The sequence below is a fragment of the Aquila chrysaetos genome, chromosome 9 (genome assembly GCF_900496995.4).
Source record: "Aquila chrysaetos chrysaetos chromosome 9, bAquChr1.4, whole genome shotgun sequence".
Classification (NCBI taxonomy): Eukaryota; Metazoa; Chordata; class Aves; order Accipitriformes; family Accipitridae; genus Aquila; species Aquila chrysaetos.
In genome coordinates this window covers 21643718-21663913 of record NC_044012.1, presented here as the reverse complement: position 1 = coordinate 21663913, position 20196 = coordinate 21643718, and the positions used below count along the sequence as shown (strand labels likewise).

The window sequence follows — 20196 nt, the reverse complement described above, 5'->3', positions numbered from 1 at the left end:
GCATCTGTGCAACAGGCGTGCAGCGGGTGTGTAACTGGGGGGTGTTCTGGGCAGGTAATGGGTGTGTAACGGGCAGGGGGGCATAAGGGGGGGGTGTAAGGGACAGGCAAGGGGTGGGCGCAGGTGCAATGGCTGTATGAGGTGGGGTGTAATGGGTATGTAAGGCGTGTAAGGTATGGTGTGTGTGACAGATACGTAAGGTGGGAGGGTGATGTGTGCAATGAGGGGGGGGGTGTGCACACAGCAGGGGGGGCACAGGTGGGGGGGGTCAGCGGCGTTGCTCCCCCGCAGCCCCTCACCATCCCCGGCTGGTGCAAAAATGAACCCCTTGGGTTTAAACCTTTCTCCCCTCTCGCTTGTCTGTTTTCCCTCGGCTGCGTGTCGCACGCCAGCCCAGGTGCCGCTCCGGGGAGGCGGCACACCACGGCACACCACGACACATCATGGCACACCACAGCACACACTGGCACACCGCGGCAGCCAGCAGGCTGCTCACCCGGCCCGTTCCAACAGCCCGGCCACGTGGCTCACGGGTGCCTCGACGGCTGGCGAGCCCGGGCTTGATGCTGCTGCACGCTGAGCCGCAGTCCTTGCTGGCGCTGCCGGCATCTGCGTGGAGCCAGGAGCAGGCTGGGAGGGTGGCTGCGGGGCTCCCTGCGAGCTGGCAGCTCGTGGGAGGCACGTGTGTGAGCTGCACGGATGTGTGAGCTGCAGGACATGCAAGCTGCACGGGCCTGCACGATCTACCAGATGTGCAGGCTGCGTGGGCATGCACGAGCTGCAGGACCCCTGCGAGCTGCATGGAGGCACACGACCTGCAGGACACACACAAGTCGCACAGACCCGCGCAAGCTGCACGGACGCCCACGCCGCTCACCGCGCGAGCGCGGCCCGGCGCAGCGGCGCACAAGAGCCGGGTGCGCGTGGGCAGTGGGGAGCGTGGGACCGCACGCGAGCTTGCCCGGAGCAGAGGGAGGGGACGCGGGGGTGCCCAGCGAGCGCGCGAGGCCCGCGAGCGTGTCTGGTGGCCGTGTGGGCCCGCGGGCGAGCGGGCGGCGAGCGAGCCTGCGTGAGAGCCGTGGGGCCGGCGCGCGGGCGGCGCTCGCCGAGGCAGGCCAGGAATGCACCTCTGCCTGTGCCCGTGCCTCCTGGGCCGCGTTCCCCCGCCACGGCATTTCCTCTCTGGGCCGTGCTCGCCCTCGGGGGTTACCTTTGGGCCACGCTGGTGTGCGGCGGTGGAGGCAAGGCCAGATCGCAAACGCAGGCCCTTCCCTAAAAAGCAGGGCTTGTTCCGCTCCCCAAGGACCGCCACCATCCACTGGCACCAGCAACCCCCTCGCACCGTCCCGGGCTCGGAGGCAGGTTCCCCAGTGCATCGTTGGCAGACGGGGAAACTGAGGCACAGCCGAGGGTAGGGGATAGCTGGCAGCAGGGACTGCGGTCACACCCGCAAACCGCAGCCACCCCGGCAGGCGCAGCCGGAAGACCGCGGTTTCCTCTTGTCGGTGGCAGCGGTGACAGTGCCAGCACTGAGCCCTGCGGGCATTCCCAGGATGGGCTCCGAGCTCTCTGGCCCCTCTCCCGCCACCACAGCCGGTCCCATGAGGCCACGGTGTGTTTGCTTCGGAGACCCCGAGCCCGGCGAGGGCCCACCCGAGCAGCAGCGAGGATCTCTCCTGGGATCCCCGGGGTGTCCCCAGGGTGAACCTGCCACCGCACGGCTTTGGGCAGGTGCCAAGGGGCCGGAAGCTCCCCACTTTGGTGCTTAAAAGCAGCAGGGATTTTATTTTTCCTGCTCCCCGTGGTGACACTCAGATCAAAGCATCCCCCGTTGATACTCAATCCTGGCCATTTTCGGTGCATCGGAGCCAAATTTGCTGCTCGCATCTGCTGAGTGCCCTGAGATGGCAACGGCTCCCGCACCTCCCTGCATCCACAGCCAAGCGCCCAGGGGGGCGACAGGCACCAACAGGTCTCCTTTCAGCTTCTCCCACCTCTAAGGAAACGAAATACCAAAAAGAAGATCAAAAGTGGAGCGTTACGGGGGCCCTGCAGTGCTTGGGATGCTGAGAGCCAGATCAGTGCAGCCGGAGCATCCCCGTGCTGCTGGCAGTGGGATACGGCGAGGCCCCACCGGTTCTGCACCGTGGTTCTTCACTGGCTCCAGCTCCGGCAGACTGGGTGTTTCAGGATGGATGCTGCTCAGGATGCAGGTTGCCCCAGCAACGGTTGCTATGGAAAACACTTTGGCGGCAAAATATCCAGCCATATTCATGTGTCCGTCATTGTCTTGGGGAGAGTCCCCGGTGTCCGGCGAGCCAGGCACAGCTGGCTCCGCACCGGGCAGGCTGCCGCCACGTCTGCGGGGGACTGTCTGTGCTGGGCCCGGCTTTTCCTGCTGGGTCCTGGTATGGGAAGGTGTCAGAGGACCCCAAAGCGGGGGGTTGGGGAAGCACGGTGGATGTGCATGGGGCCGGGGGAACAGGCTGTGCCGTGACATGTTAATTGGCTAATTGCCGATTAACGCCCTGTTGGCCCCGTCATGCCCCAACAGTCGAACAGGATATGTTTCGGTGAACCCATGCAGGGGCACAGCTCTGGGACAGTGGGACATTTTGGGAAAGGGGCTGGCACTGGGACACTTGTGGGGCTGGAGCCATCCCCAGCAGGGACCAGCGGATGGGGCTGCCTGCTCCTGCCTGCAGCACCTGCCTGCAGCCCTGCCAGGTCTGTGCTTCGGAAAGCCGCCTCCCGTCTCCTGGAGCAGCAATAGGATTACACGGGACTGAGTCTCCTAGCAATGAACAGAGAAATAAATCCTATAAGGCAGGACGGGATTTATTAGACTTCAATATTCTGGAAATAATGAGGACATTTCTCTTGGCTTGTAATATCACGGGACCCAACAGGATCACAACAAGGATTTATCCCCATGCCTTTCTGTGGCGCTGGGTCGGTTTTTAGCTGCGGAGAGGAGATGGAGGGGGAGACCGCTCGCCTTTCCGGAGAGCAGGATGGTGGGGCACCCCCTCATCTCCAGAAAAGCTGAGGCGGAACACAGGCCTCGGGCTGCCCCAACAGTAGCGGCTCTGTTCATATCCTCATTCATCCCCCGGCGAGGGCTGGCGCTGATCCTCGCCCCCGGCCGGGGCTGGCCGCTGGGAGTGGAAAGGGCCGGCTGTGCCACCACCGCCAGCTGAACTTCAAATGCTGGTGCCAGAACCCACCACTGGCACGAGGATGCCCCGGGGTGGGGACCCTCGCTCAGATGGGGTGGGAGACCTGCAAGCCACCCCGTTACTTCCCATTAGTCCTGAACCCACCGCAGCCAGAAACCCTGCTCTGCTGCCCGATGGGACATTGCTGTGAGGGAAAGAGGTGGGAGAGGCTGAAAACAGCAGCTTAGAGAAGAGGATGAGGTGCCCCCAGCATCACCTCCCGGGCACCAGCCCTTCCCGGCCCCGGTCCTCGCAGGGAACTGCTACCGCAGCTGCGGGGAGATGCCTCCTGGGGCCAGCCCTGCGCTCTGCTCCCTTATTCTCCTGCCTGACAGCTGTGGCATGGCACACCATCACGCTTTGCCCCATGGTGGCTCGGCCGGCCCCGAATCCCATTACGGTCCGTGGGATAGCCCGGCGGGGTCCCACAGGATGCAACCCCTCGTCAGCCAGCTCTCAACCTCCTCCCTTGCCGAGAGCCGGACATTTATTCCCGCATCCCTATCACCGAAGCAGCTTTAAATGCACGGCATTACCTCCCTGTCCGCGATTCCCGTGACCCAGTAACAGCCTCCCATGGGCGGCCTCCCCAAACCCCGCCGAACAGCTCAATAAAGGGCGAGCCGGCGGGCGCGGGTTGGACGTAGCTGGTTTTACCACGGCTCCGGAGCGTGGCTGCCGTGGCAGAAGCCCTGACTGTTGGGGCACACAGACACAATTGCTGCCTTGTTCGGGGACCAGCTGCACAAGGGGCCCCTTCAGGCAGCCAAGGAAGGGGGAGCTGCTCAGGGCGAGGCGATGCTCAGGCCATGAGGGACTCCTTGCAGGGCCAAAATTATCCCAAGCAAATGCCCTGGGTGGGTCCTGACCCACGGAGGATACGTGAGCTTCCCAGAGAAGATGGCTCAAGGTGGAACATCTTAAAGGAGGGACTTGCATGTCCTGGGAGATTTGCTTCTTCCAGAAAGCTCAGGGCTGGTGGGGAAGTTGAGGGCTGGTGGGTGCTGGGGCCACCTCCCCTTCGTGGGAAGGCGGCTGGGCAATGGAAATAGCAAGCGGAGAGGGGTTTGGGCTTTTTTTTTTTTTTTCCTTCCTAAGCAGCCAAGCTGTGTTTTCTGGAGACCTGTAAATCACTCCTCGTCTTCAGGAAAGAGAGGCGAGGAATACATGATCCAACCAAGCAAAAACGTGGGACGCTTGGAAGCGCGCATGGTGGAAGCCAGGAATGAGCCCCAGGCTGGAAGCTGCCTCCTGGCCTGTCCTGCCGAGCCTGTCCCAGCTTGCTGGGCCGGGAGCTGGCACCGCAGCCTGGTGTCCTCGAGCTGAGCCGGGCACACCATGCTGCCACGAGCCGGGGAGCCCAGTGGAGAGGGGAGCCGAGGCTCTCGGCCACCACCGTTAAACCGCACTTTTCCAGCAGGTCAGGTTGCTTCCAAGATTTCAAAATTTTCCATGCTTGCTCAGCTGAAGGAGAAACCCCAGAGAAGAGAGGCTGGAGAGTTTGCGGAGAGCAGAGCTAGGGCTGCCAGGCAGGATCCCATAAACAGGGGGTCACTGATTTTCCTAGTTTACCAGTGTGCCAGTGGAGGCTGCGCTGGCCAGATCCCACTAACACACCATTAGCGTGCGTGTAAATCCAAAGCCATCTCCCCAGGCCATCCAGAGCCCAATGCTGCTGCAGGGCTTGCTCTGGACATAGCCTGGAGCTCTTCAAGGCTTTTAAGAGCAGGGCTGGGTTTGGTGCCTCTGGGCTTTGGGATCTCCAAAGGCTCCCCTGTTGCATCAGCTCTCGCTCACACTACCTACTTTTCACCCCAATGCAGCTGCATTGGAGGCCCGACACAGCAGGCAGCACCCAGCAGCAGCCTGGATGCCTGTGCCGCGGCCAAGATTTCAGATGGCAGTCCCTGGAGAGCCAGATGCCACGGCGACCCAGCCTGTGCTGGGGTGACAGGACCCTTCCCCACCTCCATCCAGCGTGCGAGGCCCCAGGACCACAGTCATGAGTGGACACAGGGCAGAGAAGATCCACAATATCCCCTCCTCTCCTCCTCACTCCCAGCAAAGTGCAGCAAAAGGCAAATCGTTTCCCCTGCTGCCTGCTCAGCGCTTAGAGCGGGCCCAGCCCTCCAGCCCCGCTTGCAGCCACCCTGGCTGAGCTGCCGCCCGTGCATCTCGCCATCAGCGAGGATCTACTGCAAAACAAGGCTGGGTTGCCTTGAGGTCCCTGCTGGGAGGGACCCTGCAAGGAGGGCAGGACCTGGCTGCCTGCCCGGCCCAGCATGTGGGAGGAGAGAGGGGGCCAGAGATGGTCCTGCACTACCACCCTGAGCAGGACAGCAGCCCAGCTACCGGAGCACCACCTGCCTTACACCGCAGCCCCCTCCGAGGTCCAGCCCAGGGCTGCTCACTGCCAGCCAGGAGTCCTGAGCTGAAACCTCCCCACAACAGTGCCCTGGCCAGGGACTCCAGTTGTTTTTGCAACCAAAGCCAAAGCAGCAACTGGCTTGGAAGCGTTTGGAGATGAAAACTTGTCATCACCCCTGTTGTTTTGTTTCTGTCCAATTTCAGGCTCGTTTAAGCAGGTCCATAACAGCTGATTCTGTACATAACAAGGCACCAAAGGCTGCAGCTCCCCCTGAGCACGTGGTGTTTTGTTCTCGTCTATCCCGCAACACGGCCACAGAGCAAGGGCTGACTCAGCAGCTGACACGTGAGTCCAAAGCTGAGACTGCGCTCAGAGCTGTGGGCAAGGGGCCAGCGGCAGCATCGCTTGCCCCGTTAGCAGGAAGGTTGGGGCTTGTGCCGGTTTCTGGCTTGTGTGCCACTGAGCAGGCTCAGAGCACCCCGTGGGGAAAAGCCAGTAAGCACCTCTACTCTGAGGATGTGCACAGGCCAAACATCGGGAGCTGCCGAACTCAGTCAGCACCAGACAAGAAGGGACAGCCGAGATGATGGTGCGTTGCTGGCCTCCAGCTCCGGCCACTTGCTCCACGCCCAGGCGCCTTGGTCTGCCTTCCCAGGCAGCTTAATTTGCTGAATGTCCCTGTGTGGTCATGCCTTGGGTGGGTTTCCTTACTCCTGCAGCACTGCTACAGGAGGACTACATTGTCCCCTTCGCCCCCCAATCCTGGATTTAATCCCACCGCCAGCCCCAGTACTGCAGAGGGAAAGCAATCCAAGCACTTGCTCTGACCCTTAGGCTGCTATCAAGACAGACACCAGGCACCTCTGAGCAGGAATTTTCACAATCACAGTCAGACGCTCCTTACTGTGTGTGACCCTTAATTTCTTTGTCCTCTGCTTCCCGCATAAACCACGCTGCCAGCATGCCAGAGCATTGGGATGGAATACTTTATTCACGTGAACACTCGGATCCTGGCCTGTCCTGCCTGCTGCAGCTGCTCCCATCTTCTTGAGAGCATGAACAAGGAAGGATTTCTTCATCGGCTTGCTTAAACCCCCCCCAGCATCATCAGACCCCACAAACAAGTACAGACAGTTCGGCTTTGTCTGGGCAAGAGCACAACGCAGAGGGCCAAGGAGCACTGAGGGGCTGGCAGAGTGGGGAGAAGGGCTCCAGCCCACAGCTTGCGCACGCACAGCAGCCACAAAACCTTCCTGCAGCTCCGTTCTCACAACCAAATATGCCAGCCAAGCCTTAACCCAGGCTCCAGCACTCTCACAGCTTTGGCGGCTCCTCCTGCTGCCAGAAGCACCCGGGGTTGGCAAAGGATGGGTGCCACCATCTCTTCTCCTTGGAAAGCTGCCTGCCAGAATCACACCAGTCCCTTCTGTCACCTGCTGGGCCATTTAACCCTCGAAGAGCCCCCTGCCCACTGACAAATACCCTCCCCAAACTATTACAGTAAAAGGAAAAACCTGTACATTGAGACATACAGGCTGAGTCTTGGGTAGAGAACGGTTTCCGTGCTTGGTGGTCAGGCGGTGGCTGGCAGCCCCCAGCCAGCGCTCAGGCACAGAAGGGAGCAGGGTCCCCCGTGGCCACCCCCGGCACATCAGGGCTTCATCCTGCTCAGTCTGATGTCACGTTCGATTTCAAACTGCCTGTGATCCACGCGCTCCAGGAATGCTTTCCTCTCGATGTACCTGCAGGGAGGCAGAGAGGCAGAGGCTGTAAGCAGTGCCCATAGCAGCCAGTGCTGTCCCCAGCCCGGGGCAAAGCTGACCTGAAGGGACGAGCAGCCTCCCTTCCTCTCTCTCCATGAGCTGATCACTGCACTGAGCATCTCCTATGGACACCAAAACTGCTCTGTGGCCTGCTGGGTGTCTCCTGGGGGACTCACAGAGGTCTGGGGTGAAGCGTCCCTGCAGGCTGGAGATACGGGCTGGCTGCTTCTGGTTCCAGCTCTTCTCTTATGGCTGAGAAATGACCTTCACATACAACTTGAACAGGCTCAGGGCAGGTCCTCGGCAGGAGAGGCAGCTCTGACACTCCTCCCTGGCTGCCCAGGTGACGCTGCCCAGGCACCCCCCAGCAAAGCATCTCAAACCCAACCACAGCAGCACAACCCACGATACAAGCTGATAACAGGCACAGGGCGCATTAGGGACACAAACAGCATCATCCAGCAAGCCTGCAGCAGCTCAGGGATTCAGGTCAGAGGTTTCCCAGCCACAGACCAGTTCCTAACCACCGCTGAGTATTTACTTCTCCCTCTCAGCGAGGCACCTGAGTGCTGCAAGGAAGAAGGCAAGCACGCCTATGCCTGGAAAAGCACCTTGCCACTCATTAATGGCATGCAGCTGAATTTTAATGTACTTTGCTGCAAACCCTTGTCACAGATAGCCCGGGGCTGTGCTACTAATTAACCTACAGAGGGAGCGAAATTGCAATTCAAAACAGGAGCTGTAATTGAATCATCACAATTGTTTTGCATTTGTTCCGGGGTGGCAAACACTCGGCTGTCATGACAAGGTCGTTACGCTTGGCACCGGCACAAGACGCACAAGCCACTGCGTTCAGCTCTCTGCTGGTCACTGCTTTTCCTGCACCGTAGCTGGTGCCTGCTAACCAGAAAAGCCCATTGCTTGAAAGCAAGACCGCAGGCTGCAGGAAAGATGAGCACCACAGGCTCTGCGTGTTTTCCAGGCTCCTGGGTGGCTGGCAGCGTGCATGAAGGTGCCCAAGACCCAACCGCATGGGAAGGTTGAGGACCCCTCCCACCACCAGCTGTGGTCCCTCTAGCACAGAGGGGCTCCGCTGCCTTTGGTGACAAGGTCTCTACTTTAAGCTACAACTATTGAACCAGCACTGAATGTGCTCCCAGCACCAGGGTGCCTTCGCCCTTGCTGCAAGGGACAGCCCTGACACTCGTGCCCACCCAGTCGTCATTGGAAATGAATTAATCCAAATTCATTTCAGTGAGTGATTCCCCCGAGCGGATGAACAGCGCCGCGCATCCCTGCTGCCACCCTATTCCCATCGCAGCCTGAGCCCGTCTCACACTGACACAACTGGGTCAGCTCATCTCCACCGGCTGCGAGGGGCAGGGGCCCAACGCGGCATAACCCAGACAATGTGCTGGCCCCCTGCCTCTCACCGTCAGAGGAGGGCTGTGTGACAAGGCCCCCTCCCCATGCTGGCTCAGGAAAGGCGGGCAGGGGAGTGTCACTTCCCTTCATCCCAGCAAGCAGGGAGGTGACCCGCTCCAGGGGCCAGGCTCGGAGAGGCCATGGGAAGGAAGTCGGGGGGGGTCACGTTGTATATTACAGTGTGTCATATTGCTGGGCGTGTGGTTGTCCTCCCCCTCTGCTGCTGAACACCAGCCACAACCATGGGTGGGAAGGCAAGGGACAGGGGTTACCGCCGTTAGCCTGGGAACACCCCAACCGCTTGGGCAGCAACAGCCTGAGCTACTGAATTTGAAGCTCCTTCAGCCGCTCTGTGAATCCTTTCTCCCAACCCCAGCAAGGGGTCAGTGCCTTCCTCCTCCTCCTCCTCCCCTCTCCTACAGGCAAGGACTGGCTCCTGGGGGATCGATATGGATCATGAGCCAGGAATGTGGTCTCACAGCCGCAGCCAGCGGCTCTGCATGGAGGAGGAACCATGATGTTACCCTATGGTGTTGTCCTTGGCCGGCCACAGAAAAACGCCATAGGGGCCAGAGCAGACCCCGGAAGGCACTACCTGTGCATATGCTGGGGTTTATGGGGCAAGCAGCCTGGGAACGAGCCCGGCTGGCTTGTACTGCACGCACATGGAGGCTGGAGGTGCTGATGGACGCAAGCAGGGAAGTAGCAGGTCTGCAGGGTCAGCGCAAGCCCCCCTGCCCCACTGCCCCCCAAACCCTGAGCCCAAGCTGCGGCTCTGGCTCCGGCTCCCAACCTGGCTCTGTGCAGCCAATAGCACGGTGCTGCCAAACTGCGGTGCAAAGTGCACAAGCAAGGCACAAACACCCGTCCTGTGCTTGTCTAAATAACCTTTGCTACCTGAATCAATACCTTCCTGTAAATTATCAGCCCATGCGGAAACAGGGCAGCTGTGATCCACAGCAGAGGACGGTACATTTGTTGGGAGAAGAGACTGTCTCTGCTAACGAGGGCAGCTGTGAACTGCTCTTGGGAGGGTTTCATTGGTGCTGCCTGTCCCCTGCCCGTTACCAGTAGTCACCCAGTGCACGAGCGCACAGGGCCAGCCCGGCACCCAGAGTGGGGCTGCTCCCCCACTGGGCCTGCCCTACAAAGGTGGCCCAATTAAGAGGCCACTACACATTTCCATTTATAAAGCACATCAGAGAGATCAACAGTAAAGGGGATAGCTGCCTCCACTCCTTACTTCAACCCCTCCTGTCAAATCCAGGACAAGCCCTCAGGATCTGACACAACCAGGCTGCAGAAGCCCAGATCCTGCTGCTGGGGAAATGCAAATCGCCGTCTGGGGCTGGTGATAGGAGAGACGGAAAATCAGAGGCAAAGGTGGACACAGCCACGGGGCAGCATGCGTCCCCTCTGCCTCAGGAATCCCGGGGCCAGGCTGCAGCTGGCTGATAACCGGCATCAGCAGAAAAAAGATGCCATGGCCCCATTGCTCAGCTGGCCACCAGTGCACTGGCTGAGCACATATCACTGCCGGAGAAGGGCTGGGGAGGTCCAAGGCACGAGGAGCTCTGGACTGTGAACAGCAACTTCTGCAAGGTTACTGCAAAAAAGAGAAATTCAGCCTGCCTTCCCTTCTGAGCAAAAAGAAATGCCTCCTGCCTTCCTTGAGACACGCCTGGACCATCTCTGTAGCATGCAGGCATATGTGGCATTGGGCAGATGCTTCCAGGAGCACTTTGTGGCTTTTCTCATCAGGCAGACATTTACAATTACAAAGCAGGACATGCGAGGACCAGAGGTTTCTAACGCACATCAGCACCAGGGATAAAGGGAGCGCCCCCCGCTCCCTCCTGCCTGGGTTGAAGGGTTAACAACCACTCATTACAATTTTTATAGAGATGTGTAAATGATTGCCCACTGAAGGGTGAGCAGAGCCTACATTATTAAAGGAGAAGAGGCAGCTGTGGAAAGGACAACAGGCTCCTGCAAAACAACCTGAAGCCGGCAGCTGCTGTATCTGCGTGATCTGCCCCCGAGCAGGCTGGCTGCTCTGTAATGGTGCAGCACGCTTCACACCAGGTTTACAGGTGGCCTGTAAACAGAAATGCAGTGGGCTGCGCATCCATTGGTGCTCCTCCATTCTCCCTTCCTTTACCTTGAAGGTGGAAGTAATTCACAGCAAGCAGATACTCGGTTGATCCCCTCACATTGCATGTCTGACTAGCACAAACAGATTTGTAAGGAGTGTCTCAAGTTATCATGGCACCACGTTTCTCATTTGTTTAAGGACAAAAATGGCTTGCCAATAGCCCAGTGGATTTTCTAGCCTGGGATGTGACAGGCAGCAAAACCCAAAGCTGTCCAAGCTTACAGATGCTCCTAAAATTGCTGCTCTGCTTTGCTCATCTTCTCAATGTGCTGATCTGTTTTTCAGCCTTCAAGGACCATTACGTTAGCATCTCTGGGAAGGTTTGCCAGGCATCGAGAGTGAGCTGTCCTGCTTGTATAGGGTGGGAAAGGAAACAGCACTGGCCAAGAAAGGTTGACATACTAGGTTTGAACAAGCAAGCGATGCCACAAAACGCTCATGCAAGGCAGCCTGGCCTGTTTGGGGTGTGTACAGTCCAGCTGACAGTGATGGACCCTGATTCAGGCTGATTCCACTGACTGTGCAAAGAAACAGTGTGTCCTAGCAATCAGCAGGAGATGGTCTGGCTTTTAATGGTGGTACTACCACCACCAGCCCAGTCCAGAGCAGTGAAAGCCCAAAGCTGTTAACATACTTGGCAGCTGCCCAGATGTCTGTGCAGGGCAAATTCTCACTCCACATCCCATCGGGACAAGCCAGCCAGGTGCCACAGACAGAAACAGGATCCTTCCCTGGAGGTGGGTTCTCCCAAAGCAGCCTGCAGCTCCTGATGGGGCTTCATGGGAGCAGCTCACCCTCCTCCTCCTCCTTCTCAGGAAGAGCCTGGTACACAGCCTGGCTCTGCTTCCAGATTCCTGGCACGGGCCATTTCAATGGAGACCCTCACGTACAGGGCTCTGACCATGACATTCACCATGCTGCAGGTGGCATCAGCGATGATTTGGTGCACGCGTGCTCTGCCACACCTGTAAGCAATATAAATTGCTCACCTCCCTGGATTTCAAGGATCTCAGAGGAGCGCCCTGTGCGCCTCCAGCACTCCTACTGAATTGCTCTACTTGTTCAAGAGCAAGTGTCCAGAAACAGATCAGGGCAGATCTGATGGAGAAGGGGTGTTGTGGAAGGGTGCAAGGCCAAACTGAAAAAACCCACCAGTTATAAAATATCTATTCGAAATACAAAATCCAATCTGTTGGAATGCAGAAGCTCTGAGTTTTTACCAAAGAGTAAAAGAACAGCTTACAATAAAAATACATTTTATGAGCTGTCCAGTAAGCCGGTTACGTTTTCCCAGAGCTTAGCAAAGCACTTGAGTGGAAATGCCGCTTCTGATCTTATTATCCTTCCCTGCAGTGCATGTTATTAACTTTGTTTTATTTACAGCGTTGCCATTTACTTTTACGATACTTCCATTAACTTCATTGGAGTGAACATTGCTTGATGCACACAACCAACGCCCAGTGCTGCCATAATCTTTAACGCACCTTGCCAGCTGTTCTGGGTTTGCACACATCTTTACACAGGAGGAGGGACGACAGACGCAGCTGGAACATGTCATTTGAAGAACGGAACAAAAACCACACCTCCTTTTTTTTTTTTTTTTTTTTTAAAAAAAGAAAACAGGGCAAAGGCAATTGTGTTTCCTCATGGGAGTGCTGCATTAGACCGGTTCATGCTGCATCTGTGCCACTAGCAGGAGAGAAGATAAAACACAGCCAGACTCTACTTTAGCTGGACTTGAAGAACTCACAAGGTTATTAGCAGAGAGAGATAGGTGCTTGCAGACTTACCTGTCTCCCTGTGATACCTAGCGCAGCTACTGGTTTTATGTATACCTAGGATAAATCCTTAAGAAATCCCATGGGTTTGCTGAACTCTCTGTAGCAAGTGATGGGGCTCCTACATGTATAGGAAGTGGTGGGAAATGCTTGACTACTATTAGGTAAAGTCCCTCTTACCCATCTTTCCCTCGGTTATGGATTGCCAGCTCCTCCACAATCCCCTCCTCCTCCTTGAAGTTCTCCCAGTCCAGTTTAGATTTCTCCAGTGTGCTCATCTTCTGCTTTTTGGAGCCAATCTTCCCCAGAAGGCTGCTCATACCGCTTGGCCTCCTCACCCTGATGGAGATAAGGGAGCAAGTGTTACTTAAATGCAGAGAGACAGCATCAGTTAGCAATTAAAAATGGAGCTGAGAAACGTCACGCGTAAGAGTGGTGGCCTTGATGGTGGTGAGCCACCACCACTAAACAGATGGCCACCAACTTCAGGCAGCCTGCAGGCGGCAAGGTCACGCTTCCTGCAGATCCTGCTCCGCTGTTCCCCTGGAAGCAGCAGAGTTCATTACACACATATCTCAAGTGCTTGTTTTTTGTGAAAGGGCTTTTTCATTTATCTTCTTAAGAGAACAGAAAGCTTTCAGGCCAAAAGAGATCATTAAATCATCTAGTTTGACCCCTTGTATATACCAGGCCAAGCCATTCCACTGATCACCTCCGTGCTAAGCCTGGTTCTTTGTCTTCGATTTAAAGTGTTGTTTTCTGGAAGGGATCCAGCATCAGTGCGTCACCAGCACTGACAACACATCTAGGAATTAACCATTTCGTTGGTATCAGCATGCCTGTTTTCAACTTGATTTTGTCTAGCTTTAGGTTCTGGTTGCCACTGCTTATTCAAAAACCAAGAGTACTTTGGTGCCCAGGTGGGTCTCATTAGTAACGCACTCATACACCATAACAAACTTACATCTGAATTTTTTTTTTTGACAAACAGATGGAGCTCTTTATGGCTCTCATTGAAATGCACTTTGTCCCAGCCCATACGTCATTTCTAAGGTTTTGTCTCCCTGCTTATGTTTTCAATGCTGTTTGAAGATGGGAGCAGCAGAACCGCGTGTAACCCCCACCCTTCTCCTGATCAAAAATATGTTTCTGTCCAAGGATCACCTAAATCCCGTTAGTTACATTATCATGCAACACGTTGAGTCCCAGTGCACGTGCGCTGTGATCCCACACCATCTCCCAGGTCCCTGTTTAGCAGGAAGACCACCTCGGTCTTTCATCTCCTTGCTCGTAAGAGGACCAAAATCCCACCCACGTGGCGGGGCCCCCGAATCTCCCCTTTATGCTGGGAAATGCACACACAGGGACTCGGCTCAGCCAGGTCGCCCTCTGAGGAAGACAATTCTCAGGGCTAGGAACTCGTAAAACAAACTCATATTAACCCTTCTTAAACCCCCCCAGGAGAGGGGGGCAAACAGCATCCCATTGAACTCAGTGTTTACACACATTCCAGAGATAACTTCAGGTCTGCAGGGCTTTTGCCTCTGCAAGAAGCCAGAGAGGAAATAATTCTCGTTCCTGAGAGATGGAGGAATCTTGGGGAGCCGGGGAGGGGGGCAAGGGAGGCAGCCAGGTGAGTGCCACAGACTGCTCTCCGTCAGTTCTCCTCAAGCACAGTCCTGCCCAGGGGTAGCCATTCTTGGGAACATATCCAAAGCTGTCCTTATCGGATCATTAGCGTGGTTTATGCTTCCATAATTCACAAGCCTCTGAAGGAAAATAATTCCACAGTTTATGTGGAATTAAATCAAAGAAAATGACATCTTTGTAAGCCTCAGCCAGAAGATTCTCAACGCAAGAATGGCTGGCCATGGTCACTTGGGGTTGCAGCTTCCTGACATAGATATATCTGGGGTACAAACTGTGGATTAAGGGCATCTTGGCAGGCTCCATAGCCACCAAACAAAGCTGCATGCCCCTCCTCATACTGCCCAGCCAGAGGAGCAGAAATGTCCTAGGACCTGGCCCTCTTATTTCTTTCAGTCCCTGCCCACCGCTGGAGAACGTGCCAGCAGCACACACTTTTCACCCTGTGAGGACACAGAGCAAGCTGGATGCTCTTTTATTCACCTTTATCCCTGAATGGCTCATCAAGATGTCTACAGCCCTCACACCACAATCATGCAATAAAGCCTTGATCCTTGCTCAGGCCCCAATTCTCCCTTACTTTTCAAGACATGATGGCTCTGAGTATCCTTATCTGCAGGTAACAGGAAGTGGTGCAAGGGGTCAAAACATGCAAAGGTGTTCTCAGCACAAGATAAAATTGGAGAGATTCGGTTCCTACATCTGGCTATCGAGGACTACATGTGAGCCTTGCGCAATCACTGAGCCCAGTATCAGATGCGTGTTCAAGCTGCGAGGGAGTGGGAGGAGAGGAGATATGACAAGTAAGAAGGCAAAACCAAACAAAATACTGGGCAAGCATCCCCCGTGGCATTCCCTGCTGAGCAGCCACCTGGACGGCAGAGCCTGGTGTTCATACATGACAGTTCCTTATGCTGCACTGGGACACCCTGGGGTTTTAGCACAGGACTCAAAGTAAAGAAGCTCTGAGACAGATCTTGAGAAGTGCTATGGCTGATCCAGCTGGCAACACTCCTCTCCCCCCAGCCTGGCAGGCAGAAGGTGTTTGAATTAACACAAGGTATTCACATTTCTCTGAATACACTTAACTTTCCAGACTCACTTGTGCTTACAGATTTGCCCACCTTTGAAGCAGGAGAAGCAGGGATGCAGAAATGGAGAGTGTTGTCTCTTGTCCCTAAATGGTTTTTGGGGCAAAGAACCCCGATGGCATGAGAGCCATCTCACCTGTTCAAGCACACTCACAGCTCACCTGCATCCACCAACTCTTCCGTGGGTGGGAGCCTCCAGCCACTGTACAGCTGTACTACAGACCGGCCTGACTCTGCAAAAGACACAGCATGCACCTGTAAAACCCACTTGAAACCATTTCAGGATCTCTCCTGGGTGTTAGAGGAACGTCTGCCCTGCAGAGCGACAAACAGGCTCAGAGGCAGGCTCGCACACGCCGAGACTGATGCCTTTTTGGCTAAACCTCGGGCTGTCAGCTGCCAGTGGGGAAGAGCTGAGTTGGGGCAGGGGCCAATCGGCCAGGCTGGGCTGCTGCACAACATCCCTGCATGAAACACAAACTGGGACATGCTGACAGGCAACTGCTGTCCCCAAACCACACTGGAGGATATACACGAGGGAAGGGAACCAAAGGCAAGATGGTTTGTGGCCAGAGGTGGAAGCAGAGGCGGTGCTGGCTTCACAGCAGGGAGCAGGGGTGGCAGGCTAGATGAAGGTCGCTTGTCACACATCTTTTCTCCTGTGGTAATTCCTAGCATAAATTAATAACGTCTACATGCACACATCCATCTGGAACAGTGCTCAAGGACTCTGTATCTCCTCTTGGCCATGCATCTCAGGAATATCCCTTAAATGACACAATTCACCCCATGTTTGAAGCTACAGAGTCTCTGTTATGGATATGGACCTCCATCAAGGGCTTCCAGATAGCCACAAGAATACTTGCAAGTCAACAGTTCCCTCAAGGCAAGGGAACCTAACAAAACAGGGGAGGCTATGCTGCACCCTTGTGTTGATGACTACTCCAAAAATACTGCTAATATCTAGTGTCAGCCCCATGCTGGGGACGGGCCCTGGGCTGGGTGACCTGGCTCTACTCCTGCCTCGACAATTCTGTGCTGTTTGCAGCAGGACCAAGCCTGGGCCAGGCAACGAGACAGGGCCAGGCATAGGCTGAAGGACATGTTCGAGTCTGCTGCTGAGTCTTCATTCCACGCTGAGCCTTTCATCACCCTGAATAAATCCAACAGCAAACCTGGGGGTGGGAATTCCTATGCTTGTGCCAAAATGAAGTAAATGAGAGACATTAAAGTCCAATTAAAAACTTGCTTGGCCTTAAATGCCTCATCTGTTTAAAAAGCCAGTAAAGGGGCCTGATTAATTGCATTCAGTGCCAACAAGAGGAATTATTACCCTTTTTGTACTCATTAAGGGTATCTGCTGTGGCATCTTTAATCACTAAGGCATTTAAAAGAGAGAAAGTAATTTGCTAAGACATAATGGATCCCGGGGATGAGAATCAGGACAATCGCCTATTTAGGACACAAAGACACACTCTCACTTTCCACGATTCAAAAGCATGGCCCAAATCAGCCCCTGAACCAGCAAATTAGCGTGCTGGCCAGCTCTGCCTTGGCGCGGGCATTCCCCTGCACCCATCTAGTGTCTTCAGGACAAGGACTGTACCTGTGCAGTATGGTCACACACTGGGACAAGCAGCAAGCCAAGGGCTTGCTTGCTGTCCTACCATAGGCGAACATGCTCTGTATTCCTGTCCTTAACAAAGAGGCTTCCTCCCATCTCAGTGTGAGCCTGCAGCCTGACCAGGACCTTGGAAGATTGCTGCTATATCAACAATAAAGTGGCACTGTCACATGTAATCCCTGCTGTCTTGTAATGTGAAGGTTGGCAGCGTCTGGCAAACGCGCGCCTGCCTCCAAAGAGGCAGACTTCATCACAAGCTTTACGAAAGAATCTTCAAGCAATAGGAAAACAGGGCTACAAAGGTCTCGTAGTGTGTCCTGACAGCCAAAGCAAGGTGAGTTCCTCTCCCACCCACCCAGAGATGGGTGCTCGGAAAGCCTCCTGACACTGATCCCACACGCACTGGAGGTTTCAGTACTTCATCAGCCTTTCACTTATGTAAGTTTCCCCCAATGACTAAATTTCCTTGCTCAGCCCATGACTTGTTATCTTATTCCTAGTAGCTACTAACAGATCATTCTCTCACTTTTCACAGCAGCCTTTTACATCTTTGAAAGCTTTTCATATTCCCCTCCCTGCTCAGCTTGCTCCATCCTAGACTAAACAATCCTGGGTCCTTTCAAGCTTTTCTCATTCCTCACAGTTTCCAGCCCTCTGACCGCTCATGCTGCTCTCCCTGGACTCTCTGCTATTGACCCACAGCTTCATCGAAATGCAGCATCCAAAATGGGAAAGAAAGGGCTCCAGCCACGGCTTTACCGGCACCGGGAGCAGGAGGAATACTCAGAAGCCTTGCGAAGCATGCAACTCTTTACATGGCCTCCTATGACGTGTGCCTTTTTCACAACCGTGTGACAGCGTTGACTCATGTTGAGCCTGTGATTCACTGAGATTTTTCTCTGCTCCGCTGCTGCCAAGCCAGTTATTTCCTTCCTCGATTGGTGCAGATGATTACCACTACCCAAAGGCAGAGCTTTGCACTGGTCCTTCTGTGCTCTTCCTCCTGTTTGCCCTCATGTTTCCCTCGACACAGCGGATCTTGGATGTCTTCGCAAATCAGCCTCTCCTATTCACAACACCAATGCTGCAGCTGTTAAAGAGTAACACTGGGGAAAGTACCTCCTGTCTTTGTGAAATACCTACGGGGACAATTTAGCAGCTGCACCAGCACCAGTTGGCCAAACAAGATCAAGCCGATGGCCAGAAGCAGGCAGGGACCGGCAGGGTCAGGCTGCTGGAGCTGCTGTTCACATTGTCCGACTCCAATGAACGAAGGGTGCCCAAAGGACACCTACTCACATGTTGATCAAGGAGCCAGCACCATCCCCAGCTCCAGCCTGACTTCTACCCTTGGCAATCACAAACCCTCTGCTGCTCTGTTTCTTCTGGCTCTGCAGGAGGGTGCAGACCGCAAACCCTGTGCTGCTTCTCCATCTGCCTTGTATCATCCTCCTTGTTGTCGATAACAACAGCTTCTGTAGCAGGAAGATCCTACTTCTGTTTCCTATCAATACTTTTAAGAAGGGCTCAATTCGTAAGAAGCAAACACTGAACACAAAATAGGATGTTACTAATGCTTAGCTAACACCCCAACACTCCCCCACCCCCCTTCTTGTTATGTCAAGTTTTGGGGAAATAGTGTGACCAAAGGCACTTAAGCAGACAGTCACTGATGTACACAAATCATGAGTGAGATGCTTGCTTTCCCTCCCTTAATGAAATCCAGCCCCCCAAGTCCCTGTTAAACAGAGCAGCTAATAACCTATTTTGTCAAAGAGGATCTTGTGACAAAGTGCCTGCTGCTGCAAGACTTGGACCAAGCAGCACATTTTTTTAGATGATGCTGATTCCACCAAGGCATCCTGCACACCAGGCAGCTATGTGGTGGAAGAGACAAGACAACAGAGTGGAGCATCTTCTCTGGCCTCATCACAGGCTTTTGCACCTCCTAGAGCACAGACAATTTGGTGCTGGGCACTCTTATCACCTTCCAGCATACATCCAAAAGATCTGGTGACTCTCCACGAGGCACTGCAGAGCAACCTTTCTTTTTGCAAAAATAAAACTGGACTCACAGAGATGATGTGATTTCATCACAAGGAAATCTTGTGAGGCCAGGAAAGACCCCATATCTCCTACCCCAGCCTTTGTACAGCGATTATCAAGGAAACCACCTTTACCATTTACCATTAAAAAAGGCAGGTTACACATACAACCTAAAAAATCCACTCTCAAGGAAGGTTCAGAAGCAGGATGGATAGTTTTTGTTGCACGTTAAATGACGAGACCATTGCAACAGGCAAGGGTACTTATGCTTATGCTCTCTGGCACAAGAGGACAAGCAGGACAAGCAGGACGCATCCGCTCAGCATAGCTGAATGGCTTTGCAAATCCTCAAGCAGAAGAACCCAACTCAAACCTAAGCTATAACACAAACCGCTTCTCTGCTGGCTCCCTGCAATGTAGAGCAGCATGTCAGATGCCACTATCAGTGAGTAAATATCACCAAGTGCAGAAAGATGGCATCTCAGGCCATGCAGCCCTGAAGGTGCCATGTTCATCATCAAGCCCTGGCTCTCCTGCAGCCCCTCTCCTGCCCACCTCCCTTCCCCACTGGTGCCTGTGATATTTACTTGCAGCACAGCGACGGCAGCACTGTTCCTGTCACCCCAAGCGCTTCGATGCCAGGGATGCAGGTGAGACTCTGCCATTCAGCAAAGAGAAGAGCACAAGGTTTTGTAAGCAGTAACATCTATTCCTGCCACGAACTGCTGTAAAGCTGAATAGCTTCCTTAACGGCAGGAAATGGTTCTCATACAAACTAACCACAGCTGGGCAACTTGATGCAGCCAGTAAATACTTTCATTTTAATAAAGTGGAAGATTCCTGCCACGGATCACCCACGCCGCTGTCCTCCGTTCAAACAACAACGTGCATGGGTGTGTGAAAGACGCTGCACAAGGAGGATGTATGCAGAGACCTGGCTGGTGGCCTGTGTGCCAGCTCTGCTGTTCACTCCCAGCCTCTCCAGACCATCTTCCTCGACAGAGGAGCGAAAAAGCTGGTGAGGAGGAAGAGGGGCGCGTGGCAGGAAGGGAAGCGTGGTGCCATCTGCTCCTCAAGGTCA

General features: G+C 54.8%; 1 protein-coding gene across 2 annotated transcripts in view; it reads right to left on the bottom strand.

Moving 5' to 3' along the window:
• Positions 1-6558: 6558 nt before the first annotated feature.
• The window catches only part of CFDP1 (craniofacial development protein 1), a 67092-nt gene continuing 53454 nt past the window's right edge, over positions 6559-20196 (bottom strand). Inside the window, exons 6-8 of one of the 2 annotated variants that reach the window (XM_030025294.2) lie at positions 15607-15678; positions 12888-13046; positions 6559-7328 (exon numbers count right to left, since the gene is read on the bottom strand). In XM_030025294.2, coding sequence (XP_029881154.1) covers positions 7238-7328; positions 12888-13046; positions 15607-15678 — 322 coding nt within the window. In that variant the 3' untranslated portion in view covers positions 6559-7237. The remainder of the gene's footprint in view (positions 7329-12887; positions 13047-15606; positions 15679-20196) is intronic. The other variant, XM_030025295.2, reaches the window with a different exon arrangement.